General features: G+C 42.5%; 1 protein-coding gene across 1 annotated transcript in view; it reads left to right on the top strand.

Annotated features, from left to right (window-relative positions):
- Positions 1-127: 127 nt before the first annotated feature.
- MMP20 (matrix metallopeptidase 20) overlaps positions 128-24245 on the top strand; it is a 55933-nt gene continuing 31815 nt past the window's right edge. The window contains exons 1-6 of the mRNA XM_065945417.1: positions 128-253; positions 7820-8067; positions 12126-12274; positions 14339-14464; positions 15247-15408; positions 18135-18276. Of these exons, the coding sequence (XP_065801489.1) occupies positions 128-253; positions 7820-8067; positions 12126-12274; positions 14339-14464; positions 15247-15408; positions 18135-18276 (953 nt within the window). The remainder of the gene's footprint in view (positions 254-7819; positions 8068-12125; positions 12275-14338; positions 14465-15246; positions 15409-18134; positions 18277-24245) is intronic.

The following is a 24245-nucleotide window of genomic DNA, read 5'->3' as shown; positions in this document are numbered from 1 at the left end:
ATGAATCATCCCTACTCTGAGGGCCCAGACCTGTTTGACTCTATAAAAGCAGCTCAAGGTTGAAGTGCAAACATGCACTGTCTCGCGTCCCCCAGGGTTGCTATAATTACCGATCCACCAAGAGGAGATGAAGATGCTCCCTGCATCTGGCCTTGCTGTCCTCCTCGTCACCGCTCTGAAGTTTTCCACCGCAGCCCCCTCCCTGCTCGCAGCCTCCCCCAGGACCTCAAGGAACAACTACCACCTTGCACAGGTTTGTGAATCTTTGCACAATTACCTCTTCCCCCTTCAGCCCCAGAAAATCTAAAGGGGATAATAATAAGAAAAGCATGAAAATCTGTTATGGTTTTGAAATCATCTTCTAAGTCCACTGAAGTCTGATGGATATGATTCCCTGTAGAGCTAAGACTGGTGTCTAGTACACGCTGAGTGTCTGTGTTGCAAGATTGCATAAATAAATGAATGAATATCTATCCAGGTATTTTGCTGCACACAGAATTTGAGGGGGCTTGCAAAAATACAGGCATTACAGAAAGACAAAAGAAGTGTTTGAGAAACAACACAGAAGGAAAACTAAGGGAAGAAAAATAAAAAACAAAGTGTAAGATTTGCACAGTAGAGGTGGATTGCAAATTTAGCGCTAAGATTCCTAACAGCCACAACAGAAAGATTTCCTGTGTTCACTTTTCAGACAAACAGTTCTTATACTCAGGGCAAATTTGATCAAAATTTGGAGTGAACCAAATTTTTCTTGGCTCCCAACCCACTTCTCATGCCAAGGTCTTTCCTCTCTAAAGCATATTCCCAAAGTCCCTTATTTACTTACACTTTCTGTACCTTTCTCTTTTAAAATCTCTCCCAACTGACTGTTGGCAAGGATCTAATACAAATAATTCATTCAGCATATCAGAATTCCTTCAAAGACTAAGAGTGACTCAAAGTGATTCAATGTATATTTGCTTCCAACTGTTTTGGGGGTTTCGGGGGGGGCGGGAGGGAGGGATTTTTTTGCTTTTGTTTTTTTTACATTTAAAGGAAAGGTGGCAAACTTTAGCCTAAAGAAATAAATCTTCAATGGAGGAATTTCCAACGTTAGTGAAAGGTGTTTAGTGAGACGTTTTTGCACCAGGACCTCTGTTTTGTGTATCTGTCACAACGACAGCACACTTGTGATCGCAGCCCTGCTGGGGACTGCTTTCCTACCTGCCAGGCTACACCGTGGGCTGCTTCGCAGAGCTGATCTGTATACACCGTGTGTCCCTCCCGCCACTCTTCCTTTCTAACTGATCATTCCCCCGTCCACCGTCGTTCAACGTTTTGAATATCAGCCCTCCATATAAACAGCACAGTGGATGCCGAGTACAGACCTGTTGAGTTGAACGTTCTTTGACTTGAAACCACTTTCAGATAAACTAAATTCTAAATAACATATCTCAGAATACTAACTGGGTCTATTTCCAATCATATTTTGCCACCAGGCTTTGCCTCCCTTCTCCTGACAGGTAATTGTCACTTACCCAGCTTCATGCCACTCTGATTCAGACACTAGTCTTTGGGGTCTCCAGCAGGAGTGTCATGCTGAGATTAGAACTGATCTGGTGGCTGAAAAATCATGTTTTTGTCCAGGTTCAGACAAGCTATGGTCATCAGGCCCAAACAAGCCACCCTTGTTTATTTACAAATCATCTACTGCATTTGTACCACAATGGTGGAAATCACGTGATGAAACAGAAAATATTAATTATTGGACTTTCAGAAAACAGTTAACTGATCCCATAGTGGTCTATGCAGGAATAAGATCAGCAAGCCTTGGAATAAATCTATCCTTGCTAAGGGTATTGGGAAAGAATTAGGTGTTCTTGGAATGTTAGGGATCTCTAGTGACTCCCTGGGGCTTCTCTGGTGACTCAGAGGGTAAAGAATCTGCCTGCAATGTGGGAGACCTGGGTTTGATCCCTGGGTCAGGAAGATCCCCCAGAGAAGGGAATGGCAACCCACTCCAGTATTCTTGCCTGGGAGATCCCTTGGACAGAGCAGCCTGGTGGGCTACCATCCATGGGGTCGCAAAGAGTCAGACATGAGTGAGCGACTGACACTGTCACTTTCACAGTGACCCCTTATCCTTCCTCTCCAAAGCAAGTCAGCCCCCTGCAGTCTCCCTCACGGCATACTTGGGAAGACCTTTGACCAAAGAGCAAGGAAACTTGTTTGACACCTGGCAAACAGGCCTTCTCCTGCCTGCAGTGGCCCTAGGCATCAGCTCTGGGCAGGAAAGGGCATCACTCTTCAGCAGGCTGATATGATCTAGGCAAACCTCCCAAGTGCATCCCAATGACTAGAAAGAATTACTGTCCCACCTTATAGTTTAAAGAAATAGCCAACAACTCAGGCAACAATACAACAAATGAAACGACATGAAAATAGAACTTATTTCATAAAACAGCTTAGGTTTATTCATTTAGCAATTATTTATTGAATGGCTTCCCTGATAGCTCAGTTGGTAAAAGAATCCACCTGCAATGCAGGAGACCCCAGTTCGATTCTTGGGTCGGGAAGATCCACTGGAGAAGGGATAGGCTACCCACTCCAGTTTTCTTGGGCTTCCCCAATGGCTAAGCTGGTAGAGAATCCCCCTGCAATGTGGGAGACCTCGGTTTGATCCTTGGGTTGGGAAGACCCCACTGAGAAGGGAAAGAGTATCCACTCCAGTATTTTCTGGCCTGGAGAATTCCATGGACTATATAGTCCACGGGGTCTCAAACAGTTGGATATGACTGAGTGACTTTCACTTTCACCCTTTCACTTACTATATGCTATGTGCCAAGGCATGTCCTAAGCACTGGAGAAACATCAGTGAACAAAACAGGTAAAGTTCCTGTTCTCCCAGCACTGACATGGGGGTGACGGAGGAGTGGGAAGGGCTGGGAGGAGACAAACCAGGCAATGGATGAGTGTCCATGTGATGTTAAAAAATAAATTTACCAGGATGATAGAGAGTTACTAGGGCCCTGGAGGGGGAGAGGGGCATTTTCATCTGAGTAGTCCAGGAGGGCTTCTCTGAGGAAGGGATATTTGCAGCGAACCTGAACTCTGTAAAGAACAATGTGGACCTGAACTTCTCAGTCATGTGAAGATCTGGAGACAGAGCTGTCCAGGCAGAGGAAAGAGCAAGTGCGGCAGCCTGGGGCAGCAGGCCAGATGGCAGGAGGACACCGCCGAGTCCAGAGTCAGGCCAGCACACAGCAGGGCCTGGGAGCCCAGGCCGGGCTAAGCACCTCCAGCCTGCTCGCTTCTCTCTCGATTGCTCACCAAGAGAGGGCAAACGGTTTCCTGTGCCTGGGAACTCCAGGCAGGAAGTGTTTCCAAGTGCTATTCACTTCCTCCACCCAGGAACAGGATAGTCTGTTCTTGAAAAGATAAACAGATTTTTAATTGACTCATTTCATGCTCACTTGTATATTTTCAATACTTATTGGCTAATTATCACAAAGGCTTGGAAAATGAAATAATTAGTCTCATCGTCCAGAGTTTTAGCCTATTGTTTGTTTGTTTTTAAACAGTATTATCAATACGACATTTAATACAGGCTGCTAAGTTGTCCTTAAAATAATAGAAGCTTTTAATATCACATTATTATGAACTTAAAATTGAAAACAATAAAAATAAAAAATCTTCCAAATACAAATTGTTAAATTCAGGGAGCTTTACTACCCTTTTACTTTCTGTGCATAAATATATTTTTAAATCATCATTATATTCAAATTTTGGTTCCTTCCTTTTTTATTATATCATAATAAAACTTTGATGTTTATATATTCATAAACATCATTTTTAATACTGACAAATATTTCAGAAAATAAGTGAGCTATAATTTGTCCCATTTATTTTCTTGGATACATAGAATATTTCCACATAAATAAGATTTCTGTGAACATCTTTGTACATCAGCTTAATCTAAAAGATTACTTTTTCATTTAGATTTCCAGAAGTGGAATTAATGAGTAAAAGGGTAGGAACATGTTAAGGCCTTTCGATACATTTCAAAGCATTTTCACACTAAGCATCTCATTGGATCCTCACCTTGGTGTGGGAAGGATAGACACCGACCCCATCTCATAGATGAGAAAACTGATACCAAAAGAAACTATAGGAATTGCCCACACTTTTTAGAACCTAGGATTTATCATGCTGAAAATTCACACAGTTCCATTTCTGTGACTTTGCCAAAACAGAAAGAAATGTTGAAGAGATCATATCTTGAAGTTCATCTTCTCTTGAGGAGCACTTAAATCTGAGCTTTAAGCTCATTCCTCCCAGGAGGGACACTCGGAAGGCACACTCAAGTAAGAGCTGGGCGGGATACGAGCTTCTAGGCCTGCTCTCCAGGCCTCTGCTATTCTTATCTCTGGAAAGAGGATCACCCAAACACCAGCGACAGGCTCCTGTGGTTTTCCCAGTGAGGATGAGGAGGTGGAGGCACGTAGGACAGTTCTGGGGAGGCCTGAAATCCTTGACCCAGCTGATCCCACAACCAAGAGCTGAGCCAACAGCACACAAGTGTTAGAACAGAATGCACAGTTCTAGGTGTGTACCTTTGTGCCTAACTGAACATTTTGACTCTGGAAAGCATGCTAAAACCTTGCCGGGAATTTTAGCAATAAAGTGCATAGAAAATATTGGCCTCTCTGTACCACAGAACATCTGATAATTCTTCAAAGAAGCACATTTGCTATATTCTGCCTAAAGAATAAGAGCTCAAATGCTAACTGAACATCCACCCTGTGTCTGGAACTGGGTCAGACCATGGCCATACCGGTAAGGCATCATCATGCCCAGCAGGGAGGACTGTGAGACCCCTGAGTGGGAGTGAGGAGAAGGCCATGGACCGTGTGCACCGTGGCCGGTGCTCCATCCTGTAAGAGCCGTGTCCCGCGGGAGCACCCAGTGGGAAGCAGCTCACCCGATCCCCGCAGCAACCAGTCCTCGTGCTCTAAGGAGAAATGGTTACTGATTCTACCTTTACTTCACTGAAGATGGTTTGCATCCTATTTACTATCACTGGCCTTAAACTTCTTGAGCTGCAGGCCTAGCCTCTGATGAGTATTTTGAAGAAGAACCATTTTATTGTAAGAATTTTATAGGTTCATAGCAAACATATATATAAACATATATGACTTTAAAAGTATTATTCTTAATTCCATCACCAACATATAAGAACTGTTAATCCCTTAGTTTATATTTTTTGAAATACTTTCTATGACTCGGGGCTGGGACTAGGACGAAGGACTGCTGAAGGTTGGATCCTATCTTTATTTAAAATTTTAAATTTTTTTCCACCATGAATTTTTTTTGGCCTTAATTTAAGTTTTTTCCAAAAATATTGCATTTGATATTATTTTTCTGGATCACTGTGTTTTTGGCAACCCCCCCCCACTTCCTCACCTCATCCTAGTTTATCACCGTATATCTGTGTGTATTCGTGTGCACACATTTCTATTTACAAACTTGGCTTGTACTATAATAATAATAGTGATAAATCTCTTTTCACTTAATGCATATTAAGCATCTTCTTCAGGTCAGTTCAGTCATTCAGTCGTGTTTGGCTCTTCGCGACCCCATGGACTGCAGCACGCCAGGCCTCCCTGTTCATCACCAATTCCTGGAGTTTACTCAAATCCATGTCCATTGAGTCGGTGATGCTGTCCAACCATCTCATCCTCTGTCATCTCCTTCTCCTACTTTCAATCTTTCCCAGCATCAAGGTCCTTTCAAATGAGTCAGTTCTTTGCAGCAGGTGGCCAAAGCATCTTCTTATGGGACCATATTTTGTGAAATCAGAATTAGAGTTTAGAGTGTAACTGTAACATGTAACCTAACAGGAAACAAAATATTTGAAATTTAAACAGCCAGAGAACATATGGAGCACAGAGCTCCACACAGAGCTCACCTCTGAAGGCTGTAATTCAGACTAACTATGAGCGTTGTATGACTGCAGCATCCTCTTGAGCAAACAGAATAGCTCAGAGAATCACCATCATCTTACCAAAAGAATCAGAAACATAAATGTGTATATCAGATAGCTTAATGAGACATGGAAATGAAAGCAAATAGTCACACCTCTGTTTCAGGGCACCTCCCCTGTGTTTCAGGGCTCCCTCACCCTTTTTCTCCTCTTGGGTTCTCATCTCACTAAGATTTTACAAAGAACAACCACCAGGGAAGTGAGGTCTGCTCACAAACAGGCCAAAGACTAAGGGTGGTTGAGTCCACGATAAGGACACAGGAAGGACACACAGCACCTTATCTAAACAAGTGAGTCTTACTCCTTTTCACTTTTTGCTTAACAATTACAGCCTATGTTGATACCAAATCTTTGGGATATAGGAAAGGATAAAGATAAATTGTCACCCGTAATTTTACAACCCAGAGATAAACTAGATTAATATTCAGATATATTTCCTTCCATTATTTATGTTACTTATGTTCACTATATTAATAAATTATATATGTGCTAATTATCAATGCATTGACTAGTGTGCTAACTTTAAATGTTAATATACATGCTAACATTATTATTGATATATTAACATGCAGATATAATAAACATGAACATAATACCTATACATTATATGATTTGGTTTATGTATGAAATTGTGATTATAATCTGTATAAAGGTTTCACTTCTGCTTTTCTCAGTGTATTGCCATTATATTGAGTCATACAAGCCACTAAATATTTTTCAAAAATGTGATGTTAGCAGAGGCCTAGTATTACTTCATATCAATATATAATAATATATCTAACACATTCCCTATTGTTAGATATTAAGATTAATTCCAAAAATTTATTATTTATACATAAATATATTTAACAGAAATGAATAATACACATAGTTTATATAGCATATAATAAAACACATGGTTTCTGAATATAGTTCATATGATATACAAATAATATTATTTATATACAACGAACACCCTATAACATATAAATATAAACATTTATGTTTAATAAAGTGCAGGTATAAATCTTTAGCTGCTTTCTGTTTTCCTGAAACAAGTTTGGTGGGTGAAATTCCTAGGACAACAGCAGGCACTGAACCTGCCTTTGCATGACTCTGTTATTCACTTCACCCGAGAAGTCATACAGAGTGTTTTGAGTGATATGTTAGGGGTTTTAAGCCTTTAAATGCAAATGAAAACATTATATTTATGATTAATTTTCTAATATTTGCTTCAAGGGACAATCAGTCCTATAAAACCTGCCCCTTGAAAAACACCCCACGTATTGAACACACCTGAATTATTTAAACGTCTCACCCAGAAAACAGGTTGACACCTATTACTTTCACATAATATGAGAGATCTCATTATGAGGCCTCACAGAGTTAAGAACATACTAATCTTGCACAGTGTATAATGAAAAGGCGACTCTAATAGTTACTTACAGAGAAATAGGATAGTCTTTATTTTGCAAACTGGTAAAGACTTCAATACAAATAAATGGGCTGTGGGGAAAATGTTCACATTATTTTCTTTCTAATTTTTTTTCTCTTAAAATAGCAGTTCATTGTAGGAAAACCACGAAATGCATGCAAATAAAAAAATCTAAAATCCCACCTCCCAAAGATAATTGTTGTTAATAACTTGGACTTATCTATCTAAGCTTTATCTATGCAAATATATCTAATTTTTTTTTCAAAAGTGGCAAATGCTGTGCATACTGTCTTTAGCATAACAAGAATACTGTTCTGTCTTACCTGAGCATGAGTGTTGCTCAGAGCTTGTGCTGTAGACATCAGCCTGCCTCTCCGTTTCAGGCATACCTTGACAAGTATTACACAAAAAAAGGAGGGCCCCAGATTGGGGAGATGGTTGCAAGAGGAGGCAATTCCACGGTTAAAAAGATTAAGGAGCTGCAGGCGTTCTTCGGCCTCCGAGTCACCGGGAAGTTAGATCGAGCTACCATGGACGTGATCAAGAGGCCTCGCTGCGGAGTTCCCGATGTGGCCAACTATCGCCTCTTCCCAGGTGAACCCAAATGGAAAAAAAATACTTTGACATACAGGTAATGAGATCGAGTCTTTCCAAATTCACAGAGAAATAGCCTCCCTCTCCTTCTTTTCTTTTAAAAATATCTTCCTTCTGATGTGTATAAAAATCATGATTCGCCCCAATCATAAGAGAGAATGAGAACTTTTTTGGTCTATTCTTTAGACAATGGAGAATTCACAAGAAAACCTGACCTCAATATTGTAATGAGTGGCCATTTTAGGTATGACAATTTTACCAGTTTAGAGACAACACATTTTTCCATAAAGTAAAAGAATCTTGTCTAAGATTAATAACCTGACGGTACCAACCAGTTTTCTTAAAACAATCTTCTAAATTAGAGGTAAGAAATTAATTATTATTAATTCCAGAAATAATTTACTTGCAGTTTATTAAATGTCTGCCATAGGCATTCAGTTTTGGAGATAAAAGGTATGTACATCATTTTCCCTCGCCTTTTGGGGAGAAATGCAAGCACACAGCCGCAGCTCCAGGTGAGAGATGGGAAACCACAAGTCCAAGCAGAGAGCTGCGGCAGCATGTGGAGGAGCTACCAGGTCTCCCAGGGATGGCCCGTGACATCCGCGCCTGACCCGAAGGCCACGCGGGAGCTGGCCGCCCCGAGGCCCCGGCTCCCCGGTTTCTGCCTCGTCCTCCGCCGCTCCCACACGTGAGCCCAGTCCCCGGGGCCATCCTCCGGTTTCGTCCTGCCCCAGGGGAACAAGGACTGTGCATCTCCCAAGGGGACTCAGCCAGCGCGAACCGACCCCCGCGCTGTGCTCTGGTGTCTCAGGCCTGCGCTCCAGCCCCGCAGCCCGCATCCATTTGCGGGCCCAGGGCTGGCTTCCCTCCCCGCTCGGTCCACCTCCGATAGACCAGCCGTGGTGCTTCCTAATTATTATAGTGCATTTTACTGTTACCGATGTTCAGGAGGTGAGTTACAGCTCTTATCTGTGTGATGGAAGCAGTCTGCTGCGGTTCTTCTCTTCCCAACTAGACGTTCGCTGGTGGCAGGTTGGTTGCTGGAGTGTTTCCAATACAGTAACCAGCAAACCCTGCGAGGGGAGGGGGTAGCTACAGAACGAGCTGTTAAACTGTCCCAGCACTCCGGTGACTCCTTGTGACAGCTGAGAGCCCAAACCCAGGCAGAATCAGGTGATTGCTCCAGGCCACTTGTTAGCTGCTATGAGCCTTTGAGTCCATAAGGTGGCACTCTGGATACAGCTATTAGTCTCTGCTTCAGTGTAAGAATGCCTCAAAGATCTTTCTTGGGGGGAAGAAAACACCTAAAAGAAACTGAACACCCACGAGATTGCGAGGTAAGAAAGGAAATTTTTATATAAACTCATGAAGTCTTTCCCATCATCTCCTAAACTGTGTCATAGGAACTTTTCCTAAACTGTGTAAACTTGCCTAAACATTTCCTAAACTGTGTAAACATTTGCTAAACATTTCTGAGCACGTAGTTTGTGATTACGTCTGTGCTAAATCACTTCAGTTGTGTCCGACTCCTTGCAACCCCATGGACTGTAGCCCGTCAGGTTCCTCTATCCATGGGATTCTCCAAGTGAGAATACTGGTTGCCACACCCTTCTCCGGGGGATCCTCTCGACCCAGGAATCAAACCCACTTCTTTTTTGTCTCCTGCAACGGCTGGTGGGTTCTTGACCACTAGCGCCACTTGGGAAGCCATAGTCTGTGATTACACACAGCAAAGACCAGGGGATAGATCAGGCTAACTTGGGGTTTGAAGTATAGTGTTCTTGTGGTAATATTCTTTGATCACCTCCCAAAACCCCTCAACACACCCACACTGACCATCCGCTTCCTCCTGAACAACTCTCCTTCTCCTCCGCTCCCCTTCTCCAAAAAAAAAGGAGCTAGAGGCTACCTTAGCACTCTGTGTAGCTACTGGATCTCAGAATAACTTCTTTTAACATAGCCCAGAGGACTGAAAGGACTTCCCTGTAGCTCAAACGGTAAAGAATCTGCCTGCGATGCAGGAGACCAGGATTCAATCCCTGGGTCAGGAAGGTCCTTTGGAGGAAGGAAACGGCAATCCACTCCAGTGTTCTTGCCTGGAGATTTCCAAGGTCAGAGGAGCCTGGCGGGCTATAGTTTGTCGGGTTGCAAAGAGTCGGACAGGACTGAGCAACTAACACACATACAGAGGACTGAAAGGGCTTCCCAGGTGGTGGCAGTGGTAAAGAAGTCTCCAGACAAAGCAGGTAGACGTAAGAGATGGGGGTTCAATCCCTAAGTCGGGAAGATCCCCTGGAGGAGGGCATGGCAACCCACTCCAGTATTCCTGCCTGGAGAATCTCATGGACAGAGGAGCCTGGCGGGCTACAGTCCATGGAGTCACACAGAATCGGACACGACTGAAGTGACTTAGCATGCAGAGGACTGAAATAGATAAAATATACCCTAGTGCTTATGTGCATAAACTTTGGAGCCATAAAGACCTGGGCTCAGTTCCCGACTAGTCATGAAACACAGAGTGATACTATCACCTCTGAAGGCGGCTGTGAGGGTTAGTGGGTGTACCACATTGAAAAGTGCCCGGAACGGGGTCCAGCCCTTAGCGTGTGTTCCCAGAACGTCAGCTGCCATCGGTCTCTAGAGCCTCTGGGTGAGGACCTCTGTCCACGTGCTCTTTCTTTCTGGTGCATCCCTTCTCCATGCCTATTTTCTCCAGCCCAACACACACAGGCCGCTATGTGGGGATGGATAACTTATCTACAATATGAGAGAATTGGGGATGCTGACTATACATAGCCACAACAAATCACAGATTGATGTTATGCAGTGGGAGTGGAAAATTCGGAAAACACTAACTGGTCCCTTTAAGAGTCCCAGTTCCCGCTCTGGACACTCTAGCTCCCTCGTCTTGGACCCAGTTCCTGGAGTGAGAGATCTTATTCCTTCCCTCTCAGTTGCTGGGTTTAGCTATCTCCCTTCCTCTCTGTGTGACATGGTCCCCTCCTCTGGGGCCTCCAGGACAAACACTGTTGATTTCTGGCTGAGACTGCACCACCTGCATCAGAATAGCATGGGACACTTATTAAAATGCAGATTTCTTGATCACGCTTGTATGTTTAACAAGTTTTCTGAATTGTTATCACAGGTCCTAAACTTTGAGAACAACTGAGTAGGCCCTAAAAAACACTAGCTTTTATTCATTAGTTCATCCATTTACCAAGTGTTTGTTAAGCACCTACTATGGGCAAGGGCCAGGGCTAGAACCTGGAGAAGTAGACTGTGTGTCTGGCTCTCAAGGTGGGCATTTACAGAATTCACTTCTAACTCTGCACCCACTATTCAACCTCAGCCCAAGGTCCCAGGTTGCAGTTCCTTTCTTTCGCCCTTCCTTTATGGCAGCTTAGAATCCCTAGCCCCTGGGTGCCAGAGTGGCACGTCCTAGAAAAACACCAACGGTCTCTACCCACTGTATCCAAAAGGCTCTATCCTTCTATGCCTTCCAAGATCATTGTCAGAGCAGGACTTGATGAAAGAAAGACTTGAGCTTTTTTCAGCCCAAGTGAGCATCCTTGTGACAAGCCACCACTTCCTCTTTAAGATGTACATTATTTTAAGAAAAAACATTCCCCCTTGGCCCTGGGGAAAACCTTCTTGTCTTTGAATAAGATTTTGCAAAACCTCAAAACTCTTTGTCTTTACTTTTTACAATTGAAACATTTTGGTCCCTTTGGGGGAAAAAGATCCCTTCTCAATTAAAACCACTTTAGGAAAAACAGACTTCTGGCTACTCATAAAGTTACATAGGTATTATTCCTTCCAATTAGTGATATATGATAACAACAAAAGTCAAACTGTTTCAGCACCAGAAATCTCAAAGTTTTCATTTCACCCCTTCATTTTTCTTATGTTAGCACGTTTCAGTAATGTAATAAATATGAAAGCAAAATAAAAATCATTATTTTTTAGAAAAATCTCTAAATTATAGATTTATGTTTCACTATTTTTATTTTCAATATGAACTTGACGTAATTCTCACTTTCTTCACTTAGGAGCACTTGTTAAAAGGAAAATGTGTTGCTTCTGTATTGACAGAATATCCAAGTACACCCCTTCCATGACCCCCGCGGAAGTGGACAGAGCCATGGAGATGGCCCTGCGGGCCTGGAGCAGCGCCGTCCCTCTGAACTTTGTCAGAGTCAATGCGGGCGAAGCAGACATTATGATCTCTTTTGAAACTGGAGGTACTGTGGTACTTCCTGGATTTTGTCTATTAGTCCAGAGGAAAAATATTTCAATACTTTTACTCATACAATGTTTAATCCACGTGAGCAGCACGCTCCTTCTCAGAGCTGTGGAGGCCAGAGGCCGAGATCATGGCAAAGTCACGACCTTTTTCTAGTCAGAAAATAGAGCTGGGGAGTTGTCCACATGACTGAGCTACAGAACAGCCTCGGCATAATCCATTTTCGCCATGGCATTGCCCCGTCAGGGACAAGTTCTGTCAGGTTTAGCTTCTTGATGGCTGGGAGACCCTCTGCCCTCACCCCATCCCCATGACGGTGTGCATCGCTCCCTTCATATTAGCTGAGGATCTGCCCCCTCTGAATCCTCTCTGAGGGTCAATCCCACAGAGCTCCTGCAGCTCTCCCGGGCAGCGGCGGTTAGGAGGGCGGCTGTCACTGCTGTCTGGCCCACGCTTCAGACGCCTGTTGTGGAGTTGCCAGGCCTGCCACCAGCCTGCACACTCCATCCCTCACTCGCCCCTGTTTCAGAGAAACAGGTCTAGTAGTAAATGAAGGAAAGGCCGTGTAAGTCCTTTCCCTCTCAGCTTTATCAGAGTCAAGGTGAGTATCCCTGCCTCTTTCCCTCCACAGATAACCTTTCTAAGTGTCCTCTTTAAAGTCTTTATCCTAATTTTCATCTGATGTCACTGGGGAGAGACATGCGTAGAAGCTGGGAGAGAGGATCAAGCAAGTCCTGAGCTGGAGCCCTTGAGAGGTGGCCCTGGGGTGACCTGGCCCATGGTGGGTCTCGCCCCTCCCGCAGGGTCAAGGCTACCCGCAGGGAAGCGGCAGGGCGGTGTGGCTTGGGCCAGCTTTGGGGGTGATGGGAGTTAACACCTGGCTCTCTCTTGATCTTCCAAGCTGGTGCTCTGTTCCCTAAAACAAGTGGACTGGGCACTCTGCTGCCGTTTAACCAGGACCCCAGGGCATGTACTGATTAAACAACACTGCCCTGAAACTTGGGGAAGGGTACACCAGAACTTCGATTTGTTGGTTTTAAATAAGCAAGATATTCTCACCAAAATTCTGAAAATCTGTGAAATGTGTTCTATAATATCCCTCATTTTATCCTTCCTCCCTTTTTATTATTTTGTAATGAACTTTTAAGTAAATATAGATACTAAAACAAAAGCCTATTAAGCTTTAAAAGCTGTAATTTTATAAATACTTCTGTTGCTTTCAGGAGTTTTATGCAAAATTTATAACAAAATTACAGAGAAATTTTCTTTCTTTTTTTGACACGTCCTTAAATTATATTGAACTATACAAGCAGAAAGCACACGCTTGACCAATTTACTATCATTGTCTCAGCCAGATCACATTTTTGTTTTGTTTTTTGTTAGCAATTTTTTGACATATACTTTATATACAATGTTGTGTTAGTTTTAGTTGTACAGCCACGTAATTCAGTTTTATATATATATATATATATTCTTTTTCAGATTTTTTTCCCTTATAGGTTATTATTTCTAAACTATACTCAAAAATGTTGAGTATAGTTTCCTGTGCTATGCAGTAGTTCATTCTCAGTTACCTATTTTATACATAGTAATGTGTATACCTTAATCCTAAACTCCTAATTCGTTCCTCCCTCACTGCCACCCCCTAAATAATACGTTGAAAGCACTTGGCCAACGTGTTCACAGTCCAGTGAGTGGACAAGACGGTGGCTGAATAACCATCTGCCTTTCTCCTTTTGTAATCTGCAGCATGGTCATAGTCTACAGTAGGCCTTGTGCCAATTAATAGACAGTGCAACAAATACAATAACAGAGGAACATTTTTTTTTAATTCGTAATGCTTACTATCTTTAAAATACAAAATATCGCTTTTATTATTTTAATAGATCACTCATTGGCATATGAGATTTCTCTTATAAAAAATGAATATTGAAAAGTAAATCTATTTGTATGAGAAATGTCAGTGCTACTCAAAAAGCTGTCCATTCCCTGTGATGTTATGTACCCCTCAAAATTTGCTAGAAAGACTAAATCCTGTTGGCATTTTTCCCTATATGTCTAGATCACGGGGATTCCTATCCATTCGATGGGCCTCGAGGGACTCTAGCCCATGCATTTGCACCTGGAGAAGGCCTGGGAGGAGATACACATTTCGACAATGCTGAGAAGTGGACTATGGGAACGAATGGTATATATGCACAATTCACCATAACCTGGAAAATATTGTACCTTCTTCTGGGCCTCCATCATGAAACCTTGAGGTTCAACGTCCCAAGCCACCCTTTAACTAGGGAGGCTGGCTAGGAAAAACAAGTAAGCCAAAAATCCAAAAGGGAACACCATAAGGGAAAAGATCCATCCTCAATTGTGCTGTAGATTTGTCTGATCTCTGGTTCATAGGGTATAATCTCGAGAAACAGCAATCCCCTACTCAACACACAGCAGTATTTTTCTTCAACTATGTAGTATTTTTTGTTTCTTATTTGTACTTGGAAATAGGTCACATTCAGAAATGACCTGAAAAGAATTAATACTTTACTGAGAAATGCAATGGGGATGGGTTAAAATTTCTAGGACATCATGCATGTCATCTGGAAACCTCTAGTGTGAAACATGGGTGGATAAAAGAGAGCAGACAGGGAATCAGTGAAGCATGCATGGACTAAATCTAGGTGTTACTGCCACTGTTAGTGCTAAAGTCCTTCTTTACGGAGCACCATTGACCATGAACAAAATGAATGGATTTACATTTCCATTGTCCCCTACCCGAAGCCCCTCCTAGCCAAGGGGGGACGATCTAGGCTAAAGTCAGCAAAACTAAGTGCCAGAACACCCTACCAACATTATAATGATCCAGTTCTGAAAAGAAAATGAACAAACCGATTTGGCATAAATTCTCCTGTGAAGACAGGAAATAGTGAAAATAAAACTCTGTGTTGATGCTGTCTTTTCCTCTCTCACATCATCTAGGTTTCAATTTATTCACCGTTGCTGCTCATGAGTTTGGCCATGCACTGGGCCTGGCCCATTCCACAGACCCATCAGCACTGATGTACCCAACTTATAAGTATCAGAATCCCTATGGGTTCCATCTCCCCAAGGACGACGTGAAGGGGATCCAGGCACTGTACGGTACAATTGATGCACTTCTTTGACTACAGACCCTGAAAATGACAGGCATTTGGTCTCACAGCAAAATGTACTCTGCCAGACATTAACCTGCATAGGTGAAGATTAAGCTAGAAACTACAGCCCCAAATATCCCCTCTTAGGAAGAACTTACTTACCATATATGAGTATTGCTTTCTTTTGTAAGATGAATATTTAAATTTTACATCTTTCCTCCGAGCACATTGGTCCCTCAATGGCCATAGAAAATACAATCATTTGTGTGTATTTTGAGTGTTGATCAGGGGTTAGATATTGGAAGAGGATGGATTTTTTTTTTTTTACAGTTCATATATATAGTGTTTATTCATTTCCAAATACATGACCTTATCTCAGGGCTTCCCTGGTGGCTCAGACAATAAAGAATCTGCGGGTGATCCAGGTTTGAGCCCTGGATCAGGAAGATCCTCTGGAGAAGAGAATGGACCTTATCTTCCTAGAAATAGTAATAATGATGGCAATAACTGTACCATTGAGTCATATAGCTGATCTGCAGTTTACAAATCATGTTCATATGAATCATCACATACCATCCTCATCACCAGCCTGAGGGATGTAAAATGTTTTGTGCCTTTTATAGTTGAGAAAACTGAGGCTCAAAGACAGTAACTATCCCAAAATATCCAAAATTATCTGAAATGTTACCATTCTTTTAAAGGTGATAAAGGACTATTAGGAACTTTATATCCCATTTTCGTGAACATAAAGACAAGTCCATTAATCCATGAGAAGAAATCTTGAAACATCACTAGACCTTGACATTTTGTTTGATGGGTAAAAAGCTGAAGAATCTAGGACGCTGCCTTTCCTGTAAGCCTCAGAACCTGCTCATTCAGCCTTTACTTGTAGGCTCTCCTGCTCCTCCTCTCAGCCTAGAGAAGGGTCTACAGAACCCAGCTCCTCCTGCCTTCCCGAATCTGGCCAGTCCATCTGTTGTAGACGTAGGTATACACAGCTGCAGTCAGATCTCACCTGAGGCACGTAAAAGACAAATTTCATCCCAAGAAGTGTTCAGCCAGCTGTATCCCTTCAGAGGTGGGATCTATGCCAGTTCTGCTTCTCTCTTGAGTGACAGGAAAAAAAAAACCTGCGTATCTCTCCATATAACAAGCTAGGGCTCCAGTGTAAAACCCTATCTGTGGCCATCGAGGAATGCGTGCTCAGTCACTAAGTCATGTCCGACTCTTTGTGACCCCATGGCCTGTGGCTTCTGTCCACGGAATTCTCCAGATGAGAACACCGGAGTGGGTAGTCATGCTCTTCTCCTGTGACCCCCAAGAAGAACCCACTCCAGATCTGTGCCTACCCTTTATGGGTCTTTGTGCCCTGGAGCGTCACCGCCATTCTGACAGTCACTGTTCCTCAGCCAAGAGACGAAGTTTATGTTTTGACAAGGCCATTTTTCTGCAAGTGAACAAAGTACATAAACATGGTTTTATATCGCCGAGAAGCACAAGCCTCACCTACTGCTAACCACCTTACCACCCTGAGCTTCAGCAGAGTGCTTGGAGGATTAGTAAGTGTTCAAAAAACAGCAGCGTGTTTCTGATCTAACCAGTTTCCACTTTCTGATCTTTTCCCAAAGCCTCACCCCAACCTCTGATCTTCATCCTATTGCTGACCTTTCTCCACCCGGGTCTTACCCACCTCACCCCCTGACCTCACTCCTTCCCTGATCCCCAGCTATGGTAACAAGACTCGATTCAGCAGAGGGACCTCCCAGGAGCAGTGACTTAGGCAGCCCCAGCTCGCTCTTCTGTAGTTGGCAGACTGTTCCTGAGGACTGTCTCAGGAAAACTCAACAGCATTTCCCCCAAGGGCCAGGTCCTGTGTTCCAAGAGGATCTACCAGAAGGTGTCTTTAAATGGTAAACACCTCCATGGTACTTCTTCCAAGAGGATCTACCAGAAGATGCCAATAAATGGTAGACACCGCCATGGTACTTCAGGGCCCCAAGAATTTGCTCAGCCTCTCCTGGACACGTAAGAAAAGGCTTATGCACAGGGCAGGATACCCAGAAACTGTTCAAAAATAAGAAGAAAACACACAAGAAAGATATAATCTTATTGAAAACAAGAGTACTTAATAACAAACAACAACAAAAAAAAAACACAGAGGAAATTTTCAAAATAGATTCCTAATTTGAAACACCCATAGCTATCAAAGAAATTTGCTTAATAATAAAATAATAGCAGCCATTTTTGGGAACTTTTGTTATGTGTCAAACACTCCACTAAGTGCTTTTAAGGCATTATTTAATTCTCACAGAAACCTTCTGAGGTAGGTACCTTTATTGACTTCCCCCATTTTACTATGAGGAAATGGAGGCTTAGAGAGATTGAATTATTCATCTGAATCACACAAGTCCTCCCTTGTAGCTCAGTTGGAAAAGAATCAGCCTGCAATGCAGGTGACCTGGGTTCGATTTCTGGGTTGGGAAGATCCCCTGGAGAATGAAATGGCAACCCACTCCAGTATTCTTGCCTGGAGAATCCCATGGGTTGCCAACAGTCAGACGCGACTTAGCAACTGAACCACCATCATAGGAGTGAGCAACTAATGAAGCCAGGCTTCAAACCCAGGTGCTTGTGTCATTGACCTTGTAATATACAATAGAAGTGGGTCCCTGGAGCAGAAGTGTACAGACTGCATTCTTGGTGCCATTTTGACCAAGTCACTTTGAATCCTAGGACCTCGGAGAGCATTCCCAGGGAAGCCCACCGCGCCCCATGGCCCCCCTCATAATCCGTCCATCCCCGACCTCTGTGACTCCAACTTATCCTTCGATGCTGTGACGATGCTGGGGAAGGAGCTCCTGCTCTTCAGGGACCGGTAAGCCTGACACATGCCCCCAGCTCTCATCAGGCCTCAGCCGCGTGCCCAGGCACACATTGTTGGAGACGACCTTGTTGCTGCCGTGGGTGACGATCGTGCCGAAGTGCTGTCCTGTGTGACAGTCGGATGGGGAGCAGGAGTCTTTGGGGAGACACAGAATCGCTGAAACTACTGTTTGTGGGGAACCTACGATGCTCTTGCCACTGGGCTGTTTTCTGTATAAGTCCAGTATTTCTTCTAATCTTTTTCACTGTGAAGCAGAGTTAGAATCCCAAATTTACAGATGAGGACAGAAGCTCAAGAGAACACAAAACTTTACAAGGTAACACAGTTGTATTAAGTGACTGAGTTATGACATCAGCCCAGATTCATCTGATTTCTACTTTATTCACCTCTGTATCCCTACTGAGAGCCCATAGTATATTCTCAATAAATATTTGTTAAAGAGGGTTGGGTAGACGGAGAGATGGACAGATAGGTTGTTGCATGGATGGATGGATTCATGGATGGATAATCAGGTGCATAGATAGATGGGTGGAGAATTCTAAACTTAGTATTCTTCCTAAACCCCTGTTCCTCAAGGCCTCTTGACTTTTCAACTGCCAGTTGTCAGAAAGAGCAGAAGGAGAGGGAATATTGGTGACTTCTTGTTATACTACAGCTATAGCTACTAGAGGAATACTCTGAGGTTTGAGTTTCTATTGTTGTTTTAGGAATGTTTCTTTTGGGCTTATTAATGGAAGTTTCAGTAGTTCTGTGAGTTATAAAAAAACAATGAGATGGCATTGGTATTTGACTTTAAAGACATAGGAGACTGAGTAATTTATAATACTGGAGATGCTGGATTTTTAGTGAAGATACTATAGGAGTAGCTGCAGATATAGCTATGATTAGTGGTGGTTGGTGGTTGATCTTTATTTTTTAGTATTTTTGTTGTTACGGAGATAATCATGGAAATTAAGAAGACATAAGTTTAATATTAGTGTAATAAAAGAAAAGGAGAAAATTAAAACTTTTTGTTTTGAAATTAATGTGGGAGTTTTTATTTCAAGATAGGAAGTAGGCTTTGGTAATACATTTTTCTACCCAAATTAAGTGTAATAATAATGATGCTGACTTTTGGCTTGCTGAAAGGTGGATGGATGGTGATAGGCAGTGAGTGATAACTGGAAAAATCTGAAGAGATTGGAAAATTCATACAGGCACTTCCCTGGGGACTCAGTCGGTAAGGAAACCTACAATGCAGGCAATCTGGATTTGATCCCTGGGTGGGGAAGATGACCTGGAGAAGGGACTGGCAACCCACTCCAGTATTCTTGCCTGGAGAATCCCATGGACAAAGAAGCCTGGTGGGCTACTGTCTGGGGGGTCCCAAAGAGTCATATATGACTGAGCGACTAACACATAAAGGGAAACTAATTTTTAGGTTTTGTGTTATAAAGTTAAATTCAAGTACTGGAATAAAACCTGAGAGAGTTACCGCAAAGCTGCTCATTTTAGGTAGTAGGGCAGAGTTATATATCAATAGTTGTTGGAGTAATCTTGTTGGAAAACGCTTCTGATTAAAAGATGTTTAATGGAATCATTTAGGAGAAGATTATTTTCACTTATCAAAATTAGAGTCAAAAAAGGAGGTTCTCCTAGACACATGAAGAAAAATAATTTGAATACTTTGGGCAGCTGCTAAGAAAGTGGCAGTGAGTCTTATTAATCAGGTGCAGGCATTAGTATACAATGTGTTAGCAATTTTGATAATTCAATCTTTGGAGAAAAATCCTTTAAGGGAAGGCCTATCTATGAGCTGTAGGCTTCTGATAGTAAGTGAGGTTGAAATAAAGTATAAAGCTTTAAATAAGCTGCCCGTTTGAAAGGTGTCTTGTTTATAGCTATGAAGAATAGACCCAGAGCATACAAATAATATGGATTTTTAAAATCAGGTGTGCAGACATGGAAGAATGCTAAGTATGGTTGACTAATACCAATAATAACTATTACTAGGCCTAAATGGCTTGAAGTAGAGAAGAGAGCAATCTGCTTCACGAGAATAGTTGGTGTGGGTAATAACACCTGAACAGATGTCAGTGTTTTGGATAGTTTTATTCTTTTCTATCACTGGTAAAAACAAATTAATAAAAGCTCCAGCCATTGTGCTTGAATGAGGCTGAAGGAAGTGGTGGACAAGGCCAAGCTGGAGGGATTCTCCAGCCACAGCTGGAAGCCCCATGAGTAGAAGCAAACAGTGACTAACGTAAGCATGAAGATTTGTTGGAAAGCTCGTGAATTAAAGTTGCATTGTTCCTATTCCCCTCCCACTGTGCTGTCTCTGGGAACATGGCTACCAGTTCCTCTGTAATCACTTCTCTCCTTGGACAAAAAGAAACCTCCCAACTCTCACCCCCACTCCTGCCTTTACTGGGGACAGAACTCAACCACATCAGAATAGGCAGAGGTAGCTCAGGCATAAGCATGTGTGACATGACTTATTCTTTTTCTTCATTGGAAAATTGTGTGTTGAACTCATGTAGGGTGCTAACCCCGTCACAGTAACTGGGGCTGTAAAGACAGATCAACAGTCCCCTGGCTTTTGCACACCTCAAAATGAAGGAAAGAAAGATCCAAAGAGCACTGCCATCTTTCTGTGTGCCATGGGTGTATTTAGTCAGAGAAAGGGCTCTGGTGTCTCTTTCTTTAAAGACACACTAATTCCATCAGCCCCACCCTCATCACCTTATCAAGCCCTAATCACCTCCCACTGGTCCCATCACACTGGGGGTTATGATGAAATATGGGAAGACACAGACATTCAGTCCCTAACACAGAGTAATCACATTGTTAAACATGTTATTGAATATCCTTCCAGACTTTTTCTCTGAGTAGAGATTTATCATAAATATGGGAGGGAGACAGGGATATCCACAAAAGTAAGATTTTGTAATGTGCTGGATGTGCTGATTTGCAAACTTTTTCACCCAATTATCTCTCATTTTTTCCGTGTCAGTGAACTTTAATTTTCATCTTTATTTAATATATGTGTATATTATCCCAGTGCACAGATCTTTACTTATTTACTTATCCCTACTTATTTAACCAGTCCCAAACTAATGAACGTCTGGATTGTTTCCACTTTTTAAAAAGTTAGAAACAGCTGAACTAAATCTTCAACAACGGATGGGCGTCTACTTTTCAAAGCAAGTAAAAGGGAAACCCAGAAATCTAGGCTTTAGCCTTAGGCTAAGTTGGTTTGAATTCTGGTTATGCTTCCTACTGATCAGGTGACACTGGGCAAGTCATATGTCAAACTTGTGAGGGCTTAATAAAAGGCAGTTACTATATTTAGGAAGGGGAATCAAAAATGTGTACAATGGATTAAGGCTTGGAAACTACCAGAGGTATTTTTAATTGTTACTTGTTTCGATTGATTTTTTTCCCTAAGACTTGCTGATTATTTACTTTGTTTTTATTATTTATTAGCAAAAAGTAAACCAAAGTGGAATCAGTAGGCATTGAGCTAGGAGTGATAGGCAAGGTGCAGAGCAGGAGAGCCCCAGACAGCATGCAAGGTAACGTCGGCTCCATCTGAGGGAATGAACTCTGTGCCGTCCTGATGAGTGGGTGTGCCCCAGTGCGGCAAGTAGCTTCTTCTCTTGGTATTATCGGTGGTTGTGACAGAGGCAAAGGGACAGTGAAGTCAAAGACAGCCCTTTCACACAATCATATTTTCTTTAAAAACTAAAAGAAACCTTTTTAAACTTCTATTTATCAAACTATGAGCATTCAACAATTGCTAACAACTAATGGGAGATAATATATCCTTTGATGAAATACCAAATGTAAATGAAATGTAAATACTGACGGTGGTAAGAGAATAGAAAGAGAAGCATAGATATAAGGGGCATTTAGAAGGGAGTAAGCAGGGAAGAAAGACGGCTGATTAACTTATATCTGCTCAGCCATCACCTTCTCATCTTCTTCCGCTCAGCATCTGAGGACTATTACGGTAAGGGCAGGTAATTCCAAAGAACTAGGAAGAGCTAGAAGGAGGACAGGGAGCCAAGAGTGGTACCCTTCCAGCACCGGAGCTGCCACTAACCCGCCATGGGACCTTGAACCTCTCTTCCTCCTTTGCAAAATCAAGTGTTGCCTGATATTTGTCGTGACTTCAATGTGTTCAGTACTCGGTGCTAAGCATTTTGTTATCAACTCCTTACACAGCCCTGTAAGGTAAGAATTAGACATAGAAAAGATGGACAACTTGCCCACGCTCACAGGGCTGGTCATGTTTGAAGCTGGGGCCCACACCCACAGTCCTGTGCCAGAGGCTGTGCTCCTGAGCGCCCTGCCCTGCTGCCTCCTGGGTGCCGTGCAGAGCTGGACTCACATGGCGCTGATCCCCTACCGTCACCAAAAGTCCCCAAGGGCTTGCTAAACCTGGACAAAGAACAAAGAATTCTTTCAGCCACAGCCATCATGGCAACCTGGGGGCCATATGAAAGCATTCCCAGCCTGTTCTCTACCACCCGCCAGCCTGGAATTCCCCATCACTAACAATAATCTGTTGATGAGACATTTCAGGCTGTGGAGGTAATAACCGCACAGTTTGTTTCCAAAGCATGATGGAATGCAGTGCCTTTTAAAGTCACTGTGAGACTGCTACATATTCTCCACAGTGTATAAATGGATATGGGTACATTCAAATGTTCTGTTTGAAGAGAAACTTCAGCTACACACACACACACATGTAATTCACACAGATTTACTTTTTATAATAAATTACAAAATATTAAGGTTATCTCAGGTTTCCTTGAAATGACTGGAACAACAGTCATACCCAAATGATATTTGTATGCCTTCTATTATTCTGGGTTTTACATGATGCAGTTTTAATGATAAGATCAAGAATATGTCTATCAGCTTCAGATCTCAGGAGAATAATAGCATTTCACATGTAGAATAGGCATAAAGTTGATCATGTCCAAATCCTTCATTTTGGAGTCTGCTGACACCCAGCGCAGAGTCTCCTATCACTCACATAGAAAACCTCACAGCTGTGCAGTGGAACTGTGAAGAGAATGCTGGATTTTGACTTGAATGAATGAATGCCTTCTGACTGGAATGCATTTGCATGAGTAAGGAAAGCACTTTGGGGTGGCTCCTCTGTCCCTGGGCCCTGGGCCTGCAGGTTGGGTGAAGAGCCACAGGGAGGAGGAGCTTCTTCAGTATCTAGGTCCCCAAAAATATCTGCTAGGCTTCTGCATGTGCTGTTTTATTCTCAAAATAAGAGTTCTTTATTTTAAAACATCTGTAAATCCCTGACTGATTGACTAATTGTCACATTCTGAAAAATGTTATGTACCGTATATAGTAATGGAAAGAAAAATATGTTTCAGGGTCACGCATGTAGGGACTGAAGAGAAGGACGAATGTAAGAGGCATCTTGAAAAAGTCACCAGCAGGACCTTGACACTGATTTGATGAGAACAATGGAAAAGGAGAGTCGAAAGTAGCAGCATCACTCACTTAGATAAGAAAATCAAAAAGATTTAGATGCATCAAGAAAAATTCAATTTTAGATAAACTCTTACAATATTATTAATTATAAAATCTGACATTTCATGATCCTTTATGAAATGTGCAATGTTATCCTAAGCATTTTATAGGTATCTGCTCCTTTAATTCACACTCTTTTTCCCAGCTAGAGTTTTAACCTAGGTCTACTTGACATCAGAGACAGAATTGTTATAATGGAACCCCAGATAAATCAGGGAAAAGAGGATTGCCTTTTTTTTTAAGTGATCAGTAGTGGACAATGCTGCTGAGGTCACCAGGTTGAAAACTGAAGAACAGGACTTCAGTCCAGGATGATGAAGGACTATAGCTTTAGCAGCACAGTTGGGGCTTCCCTGGTGGCTCAGTGGTAAAGAACCCGCCTGCTAATGCAGGAGATGTGGGTTCGATCCCTACATGGG

This window comes from Muntiacus reevesi, chromosome 9 (genome assembly GCF_963930625.1).
Source record: "Muntiacus reevesi chromosome 9, mMunRee1.1, whole genome shotgun sequence".
NCBI classification, from domain to species: Eukaryota; Metazoa; Chordata; class Mammalia; order Artiodactyla; family Cervidae; genus Muntiacus; species Muntiacus reevesi.
Note: the sequence above shows the minus strand (reverse complement) of the source record. Positions and strands in the feature narration are given on the sequence as shown.